Genomic DNA, 18,115 nt, shown 5'->3' with positions numbered 1-18,115 from the left:
ACACACACACACACACAGAGATAATCAGACACACACACACACACACACAGAGATAATCAGACACACACAGAGATAATCAGACACACACACACACACACACACAGAGATAATCAGACACATACACACACACACACAGAGATAATCAGACACACACACACACACACACACACACACACACACACACACAGAGATAATCAGACACACACACACACACACACACAGAGATAATCAGACACACACACACACACACACACAGAGATAATCAGACACATACACACACACACAGAGATAATCAGACACACACACACACACACACACACAGAGATAATCAGACACACACACACACACAGAGATAATCAGACACACACACACACACACACACACAGAGATAATCAGACACATACACACACACACAGAGATAATCAGACACACACAGAGATAATCAGACACACACACACACACACAGAGATAATCAGACACACACACACAAACACACACATACAAACACACACAGAGATAATCAGACACACACACACACACACACACACACACAGAGATAATCAGACACATACATACACACACACACAGAGATAATCAGACACATACACACACACACAGAGATAATCAGACACACACACACACAGAGATAATCAGACACACACACACACACACAGAGATAATCAGACACACACACACAAACACACACATACAAACACACACAGAGATAATCAGACACACACACACACACACACAGAGATAATCAGACACACACACACACACACACACAGAGATAATCAGACACATACACACACACACACAGAGATAATCAGACACACACACACACACACACACACACAGAGATAATCAGACACACACACACACACACACACACACAGAGATAATCAGACACACACACACACACACACACACAGAGATAATCAGACACATACACACACACACACACAGAGATAATCAGAACACACACACACACACACACACACACAGAGATAATCAGACACACACACACACACAGAGATAATCAGACACACACACACACACACAGAGATAATCAGACACACACACACACACACACAGAGATAATCAGACACATACACACACACACAGTCAGACACACACACACACAGAGATAATCAGACACACACACACAGAGATAATCAGACACACACACACAGAGATAATCAGAACACACACACAGAGATAATCAGACACACACACACACACACAGTCAGACACACACACACAGAGATAATCAGACACACACACACAGAGATAATCAGACACACACACACACACACACACACACACAGAGATAATCAGACACACACACACACACAGAGATAATCAGACACACACACACACACACAGAGATAATCAGACACACACACACACACACACACAGAGATAATCAGACACATACACACACACACAGTCAGACACACACACACACAGAGATAATCAGACACACACACACAGAGATAATCAGACACACACACAGAGATAATCAGACACACACACACAGAGATAATCAGACACACACACACACACACACAGTCAGACACACACACACACAGAGATAATCAGACACACACACACAGAGATAATCAGACACACACACACAGAGATAATCAGACACACACACACAGAGATAATCAGACACATACACACACACACACAGAGATAATCAGACACACACACACACACACACACACACACACACACACACACAGAGATAATCAGACACACACACACACACACACACACAGAGATAATCAGACACACACACACACACACACACACAGAGATAATCAGACACATACACACACACACAGAGATAATCAGACACACACACACACACACACACACAGAGATAATCAGACACACACACACACACAGAGATAATCAGACACACACACACACACACACACACACAGAGATAATCAGACACATACACACACACACAGAGATAATCAGACACACACAGAGATAATCAGACACACACACACACACACAGAGATAATCAGACACACACACACAAACACACACATACAAACACACACAGAGATAATCAGACACACACACACACACACACACACACAGAGATAATCAGACACATACATACACACACACACAGAGATAATCAGACACATACACACACACACAGAGATAATCAGACACACACACACACAGAGATAAACAGACACACACACACACACACAGAGATAATCAGACACACACACACAAACACACACATACAAACACACACAGAGATAATCAGACACACACACACACACACACAGAGATAATCAGACACACACACACACACACACACACAGAGATAATCAGACACACACACACACACACACAGAGATAATCAGACACACACACACACACACACACACACAGAGATAATCAGACACACACACACACACACACACACAGAGATAATCAGACACACACACACACACACACACAGAGATAATCAGACACATACACACACACACACAGAGATAATCAGACACACACACACACACACACACACACACAGAGATAATCAGACACACACACACACACAGAGATAATCAGACACACACACACACACACAGAGATAATCAGACACACACACACACACACACACAGAGATAATCAGACACATACACACACACACAGTCAGACACACACACACACAGAGATAATCAGACACACACACACAGAGATAATCAGACACACACACACAGAGATAATCAGACACACACACACAGAGATAATCAGACACACACACACACACACACATAGTCAGACACACACACACACAGAGATAATCAGACACACACACACACACACAGAGATAATCAGACACACACACACACACACACACACACACACACACACACAGAGATAATCAGACACACACACACACACACACACACAGACAGCCATGCAGACACAAACACACACACACACACACACACAGAGACAAATCAGACACACACACACACACACACAGATAATCAGACACACACACACACACACACACACACACAGAGATAATCAGACACACACACACACACACACACACAGAGATAAATCAGACACACACACACACACACAGACAGGCATGCAGACACAAACACACACATACAAACACACACACAGATAATCAATCACACACACACACATTTGGCCACTGGTCATTACTGTTTTAATGTATAGCTACTTTATGCACACATGGTTCTGTTTTATGTTTGTGATTAAGCTATTTGTCCTAGTATCAGAGCTAGGAGCCACATTTTCAAGAGCTTCTAAATGTCTAATTAGATCTGACCACCAAGCTCTGTCAATGTGACGTAAGGCCAACATTATCACACACACACAACATTGACCAACCATTGCCAACATTATCACACATGACTTTGACCAACCATTGCATCATTGCTTTGAACAGCTACCATCAAAACATCACTTCCTAAGATCTAAGAGAATAAAAATCAAATGTTCAATATGTTTCCATCGCATTTTCAACTCTACCGTTTTGTCACAAAAACTGTTACATTAAATAGCAAATGTGCCTACTCTGGTCTTGGCACGTGCGCTCTAGCCAACAGCTCCCAGATACAGTGCGGGTAGGCTAGTCTACATGATGAGATTATTATGGATAAGAGCGAGAATAATCTTTTTATTTGTCAAACGGCAGTCCAGCATCGATCATCATGTCACTAGAATAAGACCCTCAATATTTATTGGAAAAGCGCATCAAGCTCATCCCTGTGCACTTTCACCACCCTGTGAAATTCATCATAATTTATTTAATCTGTAGCCTAATAAACTGCATGGTTTCCAGAGTCGTAGTGGGAGTACCACACACTTTATCATCACGTGACTCAATATTTGCGCATTAAGGCGTTCCCACCGCCATTTCTCGCATAATTAATTTTACTAACACAAATAGATCCCACCATCTTTCTGTCTGCATTCATAAAATTGTACTGAAACTTCCTGTTTTACCACAGCTGTTGTGTTTTTTGTGTTTTTTTTAATGAATAAAAACTGTGGATGGAAAGGTGGTTACTGTCACATTTCCTCTGCCTATATTTTCGGGGGAAAATCAGTACTTTTCCTTGAAATAATAATTATTCTCCTCTGACTGTGCATTTGACAGTTCTTAATTTCGCCACTAGAGGGCGATGAGATGATTTCTGTGGGTCTGTACTCTGTTGACTGTTTTTGTGCTTGCCAGTTAGCTGGCAGTTCTCAGCTGTTAGTAGCCAATCAAACATTAAACCTCAAACAATACATGGTATCCTTGTAAACAATTCATTTGAAACATTTGCTCAAATGTGTGCCGTTGCCCGGCTATTAAAAGGGACAGACGTTTAAGTTTAACGGTATATTATGTTAATATTATGTATTGTATAAGTGTTAATGACATCTATGTGTATATATACACTGAACAAAAATATAAAATGCAACAATTTCAACGATTTTACTGAGTTACAGTTCATTTAAGGAAATCAGTCAATTGAAATAAATAAATTAGGCCCTAATCTTTGGATTTCACACGACTGGGCAGGGGCACAGCCATGGGTGGGCCTGGGAGGGCATAGGCCCACCTTCTTTGGAGCCAGGCCCACCCATTGGGAAGCCATGCCCAGCCAATCAGAATGAGTTTTTCCCCACAAAAGGGTTTTATTACAGACAGAAATACTCCTCAGTTTCATCAGCTGTCTGGGTGGCTGGTCCCAGACGATCCCGCAGGTGAAGAAGCCGGATGTGGAGGTCCTGGGCTGGCGTGGTTACACGTGGTCTGCGGTTGTGAGGCCGGTTGGACTTACTGCCAAATTCTCTAAAACGATGTTGGAGGCGGCGGCTTATGGCAGAGAAATTAACATAAAATTCTCTGGCAACAGCTCTGGTGGACATTCCTGCAGTCATCATGTCAATTGCACGCACCCATAAAACTTGAGACATCTGTGGCATTCTGTTGTGTGACAAAACTGCACATTTTAGAGTGGCCTTTTATTGCCCCCCAGCACAAGGTGCACCTGTGTAATGATCATGCTGTTTAATCAGCTTCTTGATATACCACACCTGTCAGGTGGATGGATTATCTTGGCAAAGGAGAAATGCTCACTAGGGATGTAAACAAATTTGTGCACAACATTTTAGAGAAAAGGTTTTTGTGCATTTGGAACATTTCTGGGACCTTTTATTTCAGCTCATGAAACCAACACTTTACATGTTGCATTTATATTTTTGTTCAGTATATGTTTCTGTACTGTCCCTGTGATGGCAAGAAATAATATCTGGGTCCGTATGTATCAAGCGTCACAGAGTAGGAGTGCTGATCTAGGATCAGCTTCCCTCTGTCCATGTAATCATATTTATTGTGATCTAAAAGGCTAAACTGATCCCAAGTCAGCACTCCTCCTCTGAGATGCATGATACATACGGCACCTAAAGACCTAAATACACACTCAGTGAAGTGGAAGCTTTCAACTTGAAAGTTGTCCTCAGTACAGTTCTACTGTAAACATCACCTCTCTCTCTTGTCTCTTCTCCTCCCTCCTTCTTCCTGCTGCTCTACGTTTCTCTTCCTCCTCCTCCCTCTGCCTCTCCTCCACTGCTGCTTTCAGCTGGGCCTGAGAAGAGAAGAACGTTTCTTGATTTAATGCTTCCAAGCACACTATCACACTTCCCCAGATTTGCTTCAGTGGACCGCACACACACTCCCCTGCAAACAGTTTAATTGTCCTCAATAACTGTATATATACTTCAATAGCCCCTCTAATTCCCAGCCTCTAAAGTCCTATCTGAACAACACCAAACTATTCCACATCCTCCACTGGCCTAAACACTCCATTTCTCACCAGCCTCTCCTCCTCCTGCTTTCTCTTCAGCGCCTCCACCTCCCTCCTGCGCTCCGCTCGCTGACGTGCACGTTCCTCCATGGCTGAGAGAGAGAGAGAAACCCTTTTGGTTCCAGGTAGAACTATTCTGGGTTCAATATACTGTAGAACCCTCTGTGAAAAAGGTTCTACCTGAAACCAAAAGGGGTTATTCAAAGGGTTCTCCTATGGGGACAGCCGAGTAACTCTTTTTGGTTCTAGATAGCACCTTTGTTTTCTAAGAATGTACATACAATGCATTCGGAAAGTATTCAGACCCCTTGACTTTTTCCACATTTTGTTACGTTACAGCCTTATTCTAAAATTGATTAAATTACTTTTTTCCCCCTCATCAATCTACACACAATACCCCATAATGACAAAGCGTCTGAAATGTCTGCAAATGTATTACAAATTAAAAAACATAAATACCTTATTTACATAAGTATTCAGACCCTTTGCTATGAGACTCGAAATTGAGCTCAGGTGAATCCTGTTTCCATTGATCATCCTTGAGATGTTTCTACAAATTGATTGAAGTCCACCTGTGGTAAATTAAATAAATTGGACATGATTTGGATAAGGCACACACCTGTCTAATAAAGGCCCCACAGTTGACAGTGCATGTCAGAGCAAAAAGCAAGCCATGAAGTCGAAGGAATTGTTCGTAGTGCTCTGAGACAGGATTGTGTTGAGGCACAGATCTGGGGAAGGGTACCAAAACATTTCTGCAGCATTGAAGGTCCTCAAGAACACAGTGGCCTCCATCATTCTTAAATGGAAGAAGTTTGGAACCACCAAGACTCTTCCTAGAGCTGGCCGCCCAGCCAAACTGAGCAATCCGGGGAGAAGGGCCTTGGTCAGAGGGGTGACCAAGAACCTGATGGTCACTCTGACAGAGCTTCAGAGTTCCTCTGTGGAAACGGGAGAACCTTCCAGAAGGACAACCATCTCTGCAGCACTCCACCAATCAGGCCTTTATTGTAGAGTAGCCAGACGGAAGCCACTCCTCAGTAAAAGGCACATGACAGCACCTAAAGGACTCTCAGACCATGAGAAACAAGATTCTCTGGTCTGATGAAACCAAGATTGAACTCTTTGGCCTGAATGCCAAGCGTCACGTCTGGAGGAAACCTGGCACCATCCCTACGGTGAAGCATGGTGGTGGCAGCATCATGCTGTGGGGATGTTTTTCAGCGGCAGGGACTGGGAGACTAGTCAGGATCGAGGGAATGATGAACGGAGCAAAGTACAGAGCGATCCTTGATGAAAATCTGCTCCAGAGCGCTCAGGACCTCAGACTGGGGCAAAGTTCACCTTCCAACAGGACAATGACCCTAAGCACACAGCCAAGGCAACGCATGAGTGGCTTCGGGACAAGTCTCTGAATGTCCTTGATTGGCCCAGACAGAGCCCGGACTTGAACCCGATCTAACATCTCTGGAGAGACCTGAAAATAGCTGTGCAGCGACGCTCCCCATCCAACCTGACAGCGCTTGAGAGGATCTGCAGAGAAGAATGGGAGAAACTCCCCAAATACAGGTATGCCAAGCTTGTAAAGTCATACCCAAGAAGACTCAAGGCTGTAATTGCTGCCAAAGGTGCTTCAACAAAGTACTGAGTAAAGGGTCTGAATACTTGTGTAAATGTGATATCCATTTTTTAAACCTGTTTTTGCTTTGTCATTATGGGGTATTGTGTGTAGATTGATGAGTGAAAAAAACAATTGAATCCATTTTAGAATAAGGCTGTAACGTAACAAAATGTGGAAAAAGTCAAGGGGTCTGAATACTTTCCGATTGCGCTGTACATTTTTGGTGTTGTTCTGTTCCAAAAGAGAACGTGTGTATGTGTGTGTGACAGAGAGAGTGTATATCTATAGGCCCATACCACTGCTCTCAAATCGCCCCTTCCTATTCCTACCACGTATAGGAAACTTCAGCCAAACAGAGTAACAGAGAGAAACTTTATTCCTCCACGTAAGCTAGCTACAGCTCTATACAGCCGACTCACGGCCATGAAATACATTTTCTCCTACTTCCTATTATTCTCCACAACAACAGTCAGACCATTGTGTGATCAACCATCTGGAAGCGATATCTCTGTGTTTATTTCTGTGTGTGTCTCTCTCTCTATGTGTGTGTGTGTGTGTGTGTGTGTGTGTGTGTGTGTGTGTGTGTGTGTGTGTGTGTGTGTGTAGTTTAGCTCTACGCAGAGCTTAACATGGAGGTGAATGTGCTGACTGACCCATGACGGTGGGATGACGACAGGGCTGACGGACAGCTGGTTTCCTGGAGGCCGAGGAACGGCCATCGTTCCCCCGAGAGACTCTCCCAGCCCTGAAACACAGAACATCACCCAGAAACACACATCATTAAATATTAACTCTCTAATATAGATCTACTCCCAATTTACCAGACTGACCCAACCAGCCCCGCACACAGGGGGCATTCTAAGGACTTGTTTTTGTTTGGAGGGAAGGTACAAGAAAAAGTTATCTCCTGTTTTATCTGAACGGTAGTGAGGAGGACTTCATGTTCTTTTCAATGAATTAACTTTTAAATAGTGAATCTTTCAGCAGACATGTTGTCACGCCTGGAGTAATATGCAGGGAGCATAACATGTTTATTACCATAGTAAATCATGTTTATTACCATAGTAAATCTCTAATTAGCCTCGGTTTTATTCTCAAGGGGAAGTGGTGTATTGTTTTAATATAATTAATCCTCTGTGTATCCTCTGCTGATGACTCAATTAAGGCGAGAATTACCGCAACGTTTCATACTTTTTACTTTTTGAGTGTTGGGTAGTAGAATATAAATCACAACTACCCAACACCAAGCCTACACTAGGATAATGTCTTGTCTTCAGACCTGAGCATGATTTGAAAGCCTTCAAAACGAGAAAACGCTTAGCTGTCTGCTTCAAGTAACAGATGAGTGTCCACAAGTCATGAGCTTTCGTACCAACTCATGTTCGCTGCATACTAAATGTTGATCTACCAATGAAAGTGCTGTGTCTGCTGATCCCCTTGGATCCTATGACCTCTGACTGAAATCAGCCACTTTTAACCACAATCACGTCATTCGGTCCAAGCGGAACTGTCATTTCTAGTCAGTCCCCCATTGGTATCGATTGGCTTGGGTCTTGAGGTTTGAGCACACTTCCGAGGACCCTGCGTTAGAGCCTTGCACACGCATGAATTTGAAGACCGAGCCCTACCCATGCCCACGACATTCAGGCCCTACCCTACCCAGGCCAGATTGCTTCTGCAAAATGTAAAGCCGGGTCCTGCCCGAAATCAGAAATAACTTCCTCCATTAGTAAATCCATTAGCTGCTCCTCTCTGTCTGTCACGCGCTCCCTGCGCGCTGCTCGCTCAGTATGCACTCCGCTCAAGGCGGCTCTGAGTCGGTGAGTATCCATAGCAACGGCTCCGCTTGGGCTGCTCTGCTCAATGATGAGACATGAGAGCACTGAGCTGTAAGCTACTTTACGTCACTCTAAACTCCAACAAAACTCAAGGAACATTATTATTTTCTGTGAAATAATCTCTCCTGTCTTATATTTGGCAATGTTGAAGCATTTGTGACACCATGTTATGATCTTAGTCAGATATGACTGTACTGCGCAGACAAGTACGAGAAACTGGCTCAGCTTCAAAATGTTAGTGATCAACTTAGTGATACCCGAGCCCTACCCGTACCCTAGTTATTGATGAAAAAACAGGCCCTACCCGGCCCTAACCCGATGTATAATGTCGGGGCCCATCGGGCTCGGGTCAGACACACCCTACACAGGCAGCCTGTGTGCCTCTCCTCCTCACCTGGGTTCCCATGGTAATGTGAAGAGGGACCTACCTGGGTTCTTTGGGGTCAGAGGTCATCCCTCTGGGGCCTGGGGATGCTGGGACAGCGATCTGGGCGGCTGTCTGGGCCTCCTGCCTCAGTCCCATCATGCTTTGCTCCTCCTGCAGGCGTGCGATCTGCTCCTGTTGCTCCCTGAGGAGCCTCCTCTGCTCTGCGATGGTCTGCTGCTGGCTGGCGTGGCGATGCTGGAACCGCCCCCCCCACAACGCTGCACCTACAATGCCCACCTCACCCCTCTGCCGTGCTCGCCTCAGCTCGCCTATTGAATAGAATACAACTTTATCATCCATTGTGAAATTATGTACATTTCTAACACTTTGTGGAAGTTGAAACCTAATCACTGATTTACATTTCAAATTTCCCTTTATCACCAATATATATATTTTAACTACCTTGGTCGGAACACTGGAACGGAACTAAATAATAGTGGTTCTGTTCGGAACAAATGATTGGAAAATCGTTTCGGTTCCAACCCCTGCTTGATAGAACTAGAGGGTAGACAAGTTGCCCTTAACTAAGATATAGGTAGGAGTTTCCCCTAATCACGGATACAGGGTCAGCATTTTAACTTTTACTTTGATCACTCACCTGCACTCATCGCCGCGTTACGCCGTGTCACCTGCCAGGGGAGGGTGCGCAGGACCACAGCCCCCGGCTGTCCGTCACCTTGACAGGCAGAGGGGGTGGGGCCAGCAGGTCGTGACCCTGGCTGACCTTTCTGCAGAGACAGGAATTGTAAAGTGTAGGGGTCACATGGAAATGGGATGAAGTTGATTAACAAAAAAAATACAAATACATTTTTTGTTGGGAAAAACTATCTCAATTGACATCAAAATGACTAGAACTAAATAAAAACTGTAGAAACAACAATGACTTACTTCACTCTGACCAGCTCACTAACAGTCATCTAACGAATGCTAGACAGTCAGGGAGCATAGAAAATTCCAAAAGCGATAGATATGGGACTAATTTTAGGACATTTTGACGGCGGGGAAATATTCCCAATTTGAAGTGCGGCCCTCCGTACCTCGGTGAAGACCGAATGCGGCAGGGCAAATGTGTTTGACACCACTGATCTAGATACAAGTTGCTGTGCCTCTCTCTCGCTCCTTTTCCTATCTCCCTCAAGCTCTATTCCACTATTCAATCTCTGCCTTTTTGTCAGTCACTTCCTCTCTCTCTCGCTCTCTGAGGAGAAAGCAAACCTTGCAGTGTTGTGAATATTTCATCATTTCATCAAACTCCCAGAGAGAAAAGTATGGGCCAACTCATGCGAGGAGAGGAACTCTGAAACAGAACCTGTTTATTCAGTAGATACTGATAGACTAATGCATGACTTTCACCAAATGAATACAAAAGCACATTTTATTGCCTAATTTGACCATTGCAGAATTAAGCTATAGCTAATGTTTAATTCATGACTACAGACCGTTACGACCTTCGGGCTTCTGTCTGTACTGTGATACGCTCCAGCAAATGTATATCTAATGTGCAGACACAACACTGTGTGTGTGTCTGTATCTGTCATTTTGTGTGTGTCCTCCTACGTAGCTATGCCTGTACTTTCTTTGTGTTGACTTTCCTCAGTGGGAGGGCTCTACAACTGTCACTCACCAGTTCTACGGTTTCTGATTGGTCAGAAGGCTCAGGCAGGCCTGTGATTTGCTCAGGAGCATGCGCCTCCATCATCTTGAGTTTCCCAGTTGCCGCAGCGTTGATCAGGGCGGCCATCTTGCGCCGCGTCTCTTCCTGCTGTGACAACAGCTCCCGGCGTTCTCTCTCCGCCCGACACCACAGCCGCCAATCACTCAGGCATCGTCTTAGCAAACGCCTCCGGTCACTCTCCACCGCCACCTGGCAGCGTCTACGAGGGATTACGCACTATTAGAGACAAACACCTGGTGTGACTGTGACGAGCTTGAGGGCCAGATTTGCTAATCATCTTCACCAGGGGTTACCAGGCACCTGTTTATTTGGCAAGGCAAAACAAATGACCTAATTTAAACTGTCCAGGTTTTCTTCCTCAGTGTTCATAAGTCAGATTCAGTGTTAATATTAAATTCAACCTGCGCGCCAGGTAGGTAGAGTTTTCACTTTTTTAACCAAAGTGCGAAACATAAAACTCCACCCTCCCAGCACACCAGGCGAGCTAAATCAAGTATGCAGATTGTAATGTTGGGACAGACTCCATTCTGTGCTTACCTGTTCTGGGTTCGTAGCTCCTCCTCTGTTCTCTCCGCTTCCCGCTGCTCTCGCCCTGCCCAAACCAGCGCCCGCCAGGCTCGCCACGCCCTCAGCTGTCTCCTCCAATCACAGAGCGCTGCCGCCTTGCCCATCCACACCCTCCTCTCCAACAGCACAGAGTACCAGCCAGAGAAGTGCCTCTGCAGAAACTGAAAACACAGATGCTGTGAACACTAAGCACACACCAACCAACAGAACCCTGTCCTTCCCCTCCACACCTGTATTCTACTAACCTTCAGGTTGTGCATCTGAACCCTGATCTCTGCTTGCTGTAGTCTGAGTGGTCTCTCTGTGTCCTGTTGTTTCTGTGCAGTAGAGCGTGAAGGGCCTGGCTGGAGTACCAGAGAGCTCTTAGCTGCCGTCTTCCTGGCGACCCTCTCCCTCTCCCTGTGGGGGAGACACCCAGACACAGTCAGACCTACAAGACCCTGAACTAGCTCCAAACAGATTGGCATATTTTAGAGACCCAGCATTCTGAATAAGAGCTCATTGCATGGGTGTGATGCAGGTGATTGTAGGAGTGTGGAAGTAAACGCGTGGTTTTGTTTGTCCTGTTGTTAGCCCTTAGTTTCCATGGTTACTGTACATTTGCCTGGCTAGCTGCTCCAGGTTCCTCCTCTCCTCCATCTCGCGGCGCAGTAGCACCATCTCCTGCTGCACCATCTCCTCCTGCCTGCGTGCCTCCTGCCTCCTCCGCCTCTCATCCTCCTGCTCCCTCCTCTGCGCCTCCTCCCTGGCCTGCCTCCGCGCCACCCTTTCCCTGTGCAACCTCTCCCGCTCCACGTCCCGCCGTGCACGGTTCTCACGCACCTGGAATGAGAAAAAAGGAGGAATTAGACATGGATGTTGTCATAAGCTGTTGTAGTAAACAGTTCCATTCACTGGGACTTCCATTTGGCTCCCAATGCAGATACTACAGTGTTACTTCAACTTTGTCAAGAATCTTGGGAATCCAGAGACTGTCCAATTCTGCGTAATGTCTCTCTGGTTCTGTACCTGTCTGTGACGTGCCTCCATGGTTAGGCTCGGGTCCCTCCTCTTCCTCCTGTCTCGCTCTTCAGAGTCTAGTGCCAGATCCTCCACTATCCCAGAATCCACCACTTCCCGCTCCATGAGGTCTTGAAGGAAGTTGTTGACCGCTGAGCTCTCCTCCTCCTCAGCCAGGTGGGAATACAGGTCTGAGAGAGAGACGGAGGGTGTACTGTATGACATATGGTCCTGATGGACCGACTGACTGTGGTATGATGTACAGTGCCTGGCGTTTTTTCCTATTTTGTTGCATTACAACCTATAATTTAAATGGATTTTTATTTGGATTTCATGTAATGGACATACACAAAATAGTCCAAATTGGTGAAGTGAAATGAAAAAAAGTACTTGTTTCAAAAAATTCTAAAAAATAAATAACAGAAAAGTGGTTAGTGCATATGTATTCACCCCCTTTGCTATGAAGCCCCTAAATAAGATCTGGTGCAACCAATTACCTTCAGAAGTCACATAATTAGTTAAATAAAGTCCACCTGTGTGCAATCTAAGTGTCACATGATCTGTCACATGATCTCAGCATATATACACCTGTTCTGAAAGGCCCCAGAGTCTGCAACACCACTAAGCAAGGGGCACCACCAAGCAAGCGGCACCATGAAGACCAAGGTCAGGACAGGTCAGGGACAAAGTTGTGGAGAAGTACACATCAGGGTTGGGTTATAAAAAAATATCACAAACTTTGAACATCCCACGGAGCACCATTAAATCAATTGTTAATAAATGGAAAGAATATGGCACCACAACAAACTTGCCAAGAGAGGGCCACCCACCAAAACTCACGGACCAGGCAAGGAGGGCATGAATCAGAGAGGCAACAAAGAGACCAAAGATAACCCTGAAGGAGCTGCAAAGTTCCACAGCGGAGATTGGAGTATCTGTCCATAGGACCACTTTAAGCCGTACACTCCACAGAGCTTGGCTTTACGGAAAATAGGCAAACACGTTTGGTGTTCTAAAATGGAGCTTTTTGGCCATCAAGGAAAACGCTATGTCTGGCGCAAACCCAATACCTCTCATCACCCCGAGAACACCATCCCCACAGTGAAGCATGGTGGTGGCAGCATCATGCTGTGGGGATGTTTTTCATCGGCAGGGACTGGGAAATTGGTCAGAAATGAAGTAATGATGGATGGCGCTAAATACAGGGAAATTCTTGAGGGAAACCTGTTTCAGTCTTCCAGAGATTTCAGACTGGGACGGAGGTTCACCTTCCAGCAGGACAATGACCCTAAGCATACTGCTAATGCAACACTTGAGTTGTTTAAGGGGAAACATTTAAATGTCTTGGAATGGCCTAGTCAAAGCCCAGACATTTACATTACATTTTAGTCATTTAGCAGACGCTCTTATCCAGAGCGACTTACAGTTAGAGCGACTTACGGTCAATTTTTTTTTTTATACTGGCCCCCCCGTGGGAAACGAACCCACAACCCTGGCGTTGCAAACGCCATGCTCTACCAACTGAGCTACATCCCTGCCGGCCATTCCCTCCCCTACCCTGGACGACGCTGGGCCAATTGTGCGCCGCCCCATGGGTCTCCCGGTCGCGGCCGGCTACGACAGAGCCTGGATTCGAACCAGGATCTCTAGTGGCACAGCTTGCACTGCGATGCAGTGCCTTAGACCACTGCGCCACTCGGGAGACAATCCAATTGAGAATCTGTGGTATGACTTAAAGATTGCTGTACACCAGCGGAACCCATCCAACTTGAAGGAGCTGGAGCAGTTTTGCCTTGAAGAATGGGCAGAAATCCCAGTGGCTAGATGTGCCAAGCTTATAGAGACATACCCCAAGAGACTTGCAGCTGTAATTGCTGCAAAAGGTGGCTCTACAAAGTATAGACTTTGGGGGGGTGAATAGTTATGCATGCTCAAGTTCTGTTTTTTCGTCTTATTTCTTGTTTGTTTTGCATCTTCAAAGTGGTAGGCATGTTGTGTAAATCAAATGATACAAACCCCCCAAAAAATCCATTTTAATTCCAGGTTGTAAGGCAACAAAATAGGAAAAATGTCAAGGGGGGTGAATACTTTCGCAAGCCATTGTGTTAACTGAACTTTATATTGTCAGATGGAAGTTGAGAGTTAAATATGTTGTTGTGTTGGTTAGTGTCTCTGTACCATCAAAGCTGCTGTAGTCCAGGGAGACAGGCTGGGCAGGTGGCATGGCTTCTGGATTGTTTTTCTCAGGGGAGCCAATCACATCGTCCTCTTCCTCCATCTCCAGTTCCAGACGCAACTTGCTGTTCATCCAATCACTAAGAAGAGCCTGGGCTACAGGGAGAAAAATAAAGAGTCACAAAAAAGGTATATGTGGTGTGTGTGTGTGTGTGTATGTGTGGCCTACCTTCCCCGTATGCTTCGTCATGATCCAGCAGCTGCTCTGTGCGCTGTAGTGCCATTGACTGGCTGCTTATCCCTGAATGGGGCTTCTTCAGGGAAAAAACCTCAGTCACTGCAAAGTCTGATGCCATTTCCACTGTCTGGGGACACAAAAGCACACCTCATGAATACATATGGCCTTATAGACAGATATAGCAGAATAATATCCTCTGCACACAAACAGTCCATCTCTGGTTTCAGGAGGTAAAGTTAGACAATGTGAAAGAAAGAGTTCTCACCTTCATCCATTGGTTGATCTCCCCATTATTGAGCTGCACCTGCTATTGTAGAAAATTAGACTTATTTATCATGACGATCAGAAAGAGCAGGAAAAATAAAAAGTGTGTTGCTTTGTCACCTCAGACTGTCATTACTATTACTATGTTTCACAGATGGTGAGAGTGGTTAACTGGTGGCTGTAAAACCAAGACAGCCCAGCCAATGCCTAATGGCTGAGGATTATTTCAGATTAATTTCCTATAGCAGTTGAAAAAAGTATTTAAATTCTAAGAGTGATTCAAGTAAGAGTGATTCAAGTATCCCTGTGTCACCCTGAGCACTACCAGAGGATCAAAAAGGCCATTTAAACTGTAAGGGCTTCTTCAGCCTTCTCCAGTCACTGAGACGTATAAATCCATACATTCTGAAGCCCCGCTTTATTTCTAAAGATGGCTTTGAGGGCACTTTTATTATGGTTTATCCATCTCGATAGGTTTCTTCCAGTAAGGAAATGTCAGAGATGGAGACAGAAAATATGATACAGTTGAATATATTTAAAGGTCCAACGCAGCTGTTTTTATCTCAATATTCAATCATTTCTGGGTAACAATTAAGTACCTTACTATGATTGTTTTCAATTAAAATTGTAAAAAATAGAAATAATAATAGCTTCTTAGCTAAGAGCAATTCCTCAAGCAATAATTTTTCTAGGACTGTCTGAGTGCGGAGGGGAAAACTGAAAATAAGCTGTTAATGGCAGAGAGGCTTGGAACTCTCTTCTAAATGTATGCACTCACTAACTGTAAATCGCTCTGGATAAGAGCGTCCGCTAAATGACTAAAAATGTAAATGTCTATTAACTAATTTGCAGCCTGGTTATGTCACCATGCAGGCCAAAACTCCATCCCACCAAAACAGGCTGACATTTCAGGCTATCTTTTTAAACAGCTCTTACAATAAAAGGCATTAGCATAATTGTAACAATTTCACAGTATTATTCCAACCTCACAGTGTAGAAATATACAAAACACAGGAAAATCACGTTTTTGACTGCACCGGGCCTTCAAAAGTTTTGTTTGCAGTCATGCAGTGTTTCATCATGCATTGGAAGATCAGTTCGAGGTCATCAATTAATGATTTGTGCATCACTTTAAGTTTAGGTGACACTCGACAATATTTTACGTTACCTCACACCTGTCAAAAGTATTTAATTAAACCGTAAACTTCTCACTCACCCACAAACATACACACATACAGTATATTGACAATAACACCTTACCTTATCTGCAGTGGGTTTCTTTGTCTTAGTTAAACTTTTCCAGCGAAAAATATCAGGGTTATGTGAGTATGCCATTTTTGAAGCCAAATTAGCTGCCACTTATTACTAATTAATACAGACAAATGCAAATCTTACTTGCTACATTTGTTCTATACCCTTCTCAAATTTATATTAACTACTTATAGCACTAGCTACGCTTACAGCAAAAAAATACTTAGTTAGAAGTAGGTATTTGAAGCTAATCCAAAAGTGATGTAGCTAGCTCCATGCTGTTCTGCTGTTTGCTAGTGCGCTGAAAATAGAACGAGATGCCTTGGTAATGTAGTCAATAGCCACGTTTCTCAAACGCACTGTTTGCTTGACAGTGGCATTAGTAAACTACAAGTCCCATTTCAACCTTTTGTCAACAGAAGCGTCCCTTTGGTAACCATAGTAACTTTGGACTCCTCCCCAAATGTTGAACGTTTGACTGTGTTGTAAAAATAGACGCCAAGTCAACCTCGATTGAATGTGCAAAGTCCACACGGTATTATCATAGTCCCACAGAAAGGGTTTGCAATTGTTATAATATATGCACACACTCTCAGTTTATTCAAGAACAAATTAGGTTTTGTAATGAGATGTGTGCAAGTTGTCACTAGTTACCACAGCCACAAAGTCAACATATCGTGAAAATGAAAACTAAAATGTGCTTTTTGGTCTTCATTTAAAGGTTAGGTTTAGGCAAAAGGTTAGGAGTGTGGTTAGGGTTAGCATCAGATTTTAAGAAGATACGTTTTAGAAATAGGCGGAGTTTAGACATAATTATGACTTTGTGGCTGTGTTAAATAGTGACGACCCCTCTCTGCAAGCTCCGAAAAGGATGACGTATTATGGAAGTGACCCGAGCACCGTTGATAACCCCGCGACGTGTAGTTTTCACGTGCTTTGGTTCCTGGTAAGCGAAAGATGCTAAACGTTCAATGACTCTGTTTTAAAAAGATGAAAACGTTACTTTATCCTCTTGAGCTTTGTCTAGGGTTTCGGAAATCAGACAAATATAAACATTTGTTAGTATACTGGACTATAAAAACGCCACTGAATTTAGCTACAGTAGTGTTAGCGATTGCTAACAACATCGTCAAGCTAGCCAGTTGTTTGCCCATTTTGGCCATAGTACGTATGGACAAACATTT

The 18,115-nt window shown here is 44.2% G+C and overlaps 2 protein-coding genes across 3 annotated transcripts in view; one reads left to right on the top strand and one right to left on the bottom strand.

Moving 5' to 3' along the window:
• LOC121569269 (coiled-coil domain-containing protein 191) overlaps positions 1-17,281 on the bottom strand; it is a 38,278-nt gene extending 20,997 nt beyond the window's left edge. Inside the window, exons 1-14 of the mRNA XM_045221243.1 lie at positions 16,941-17,281; positions 15,682-15,723; positions 15,408-15,543; positions 15,182-15,334; positions 13,013-13,194; positions 12,603-12,826; positions 12,250-12,403; positions 11,975-12,165; positions 11,387-11,636; positions 10,361-10,490; positions 9,764-10,031; positions 8,151-8,242; positions 5,886-5,968; positions 5,556-5,657 (exon numbers count right to left, since the gene is read on the bottom strand). Coding sequence (XP_045077178.1) covers positions 5,556-5,657; positions 5,886-5,968; positions 8,151-8,242; positions 9,764-10,031; positions 10,361-10,490; positions 11,387-11,636; positions 11,975-12,165; positions 12,250-12,403; positions 12,603-12,826; positions 13,013-13,194; positions 15,182-15,334; positions 15,408-15,543; positions 15,682-15,723; positions 16,941-17,015 — 2,082 coding nt within the window. The 5' untranslated portion in view covers positions 17,016-17,281. The remainder of the gene's footprint in view (positions 1-5,555; positions 5,658-5,885; positions 5,969-8,150; positions 8,243-9,763; positions 10,032-10,360; positions 10,491-11,386; positions 11,637-11,974; positions 12,166-12,249; positions 12,404-12,602; positions 12,827-13,012; positions 13,195-15,181; positions 15,335-15,407; positions 15,544-15,681; positions 15,724-16,940) is intronic.
• A 515-nt stretch (positions 17,282-17,796) lies between these two features.
• LOC121569271 (queuine tRNA-ribosyltransferase accessory subunit 2) overlaps positions 17,797-18,115 on the top strand; it is a 21,550-nt gene continuing 21,231 nt past the window's right edge. For both annotated transcript variants that reach the window (XM_041880083.2, XM_041880082.2), the window contains exon 1: positions 17,797-17,877. The gene's annotated coding sequence lies outside the window, so the exon portion shown is untranslated. The remainder of the gene's footprint in view (positions 17,878-18,115) is intronic.

Source organism: Coregonus clupeaformis, chromosome 7 (assembly GCF_020615455.1).
Source record: "Coregonus clupeaformis isolate EN_2021a chromosome 7, ASM2061545v1, whole genome shotgun sequence".
Taxonomy (NCBI): Eukaryota; Metazoa; Chordata; class Actinopteri; order Salmoniformes; family Salmonidae; genus Coregonus; species Coregonus clupeaformis.
This window is presented reverse-complemented; position numbering and strand designations above follow the sequence as displayed.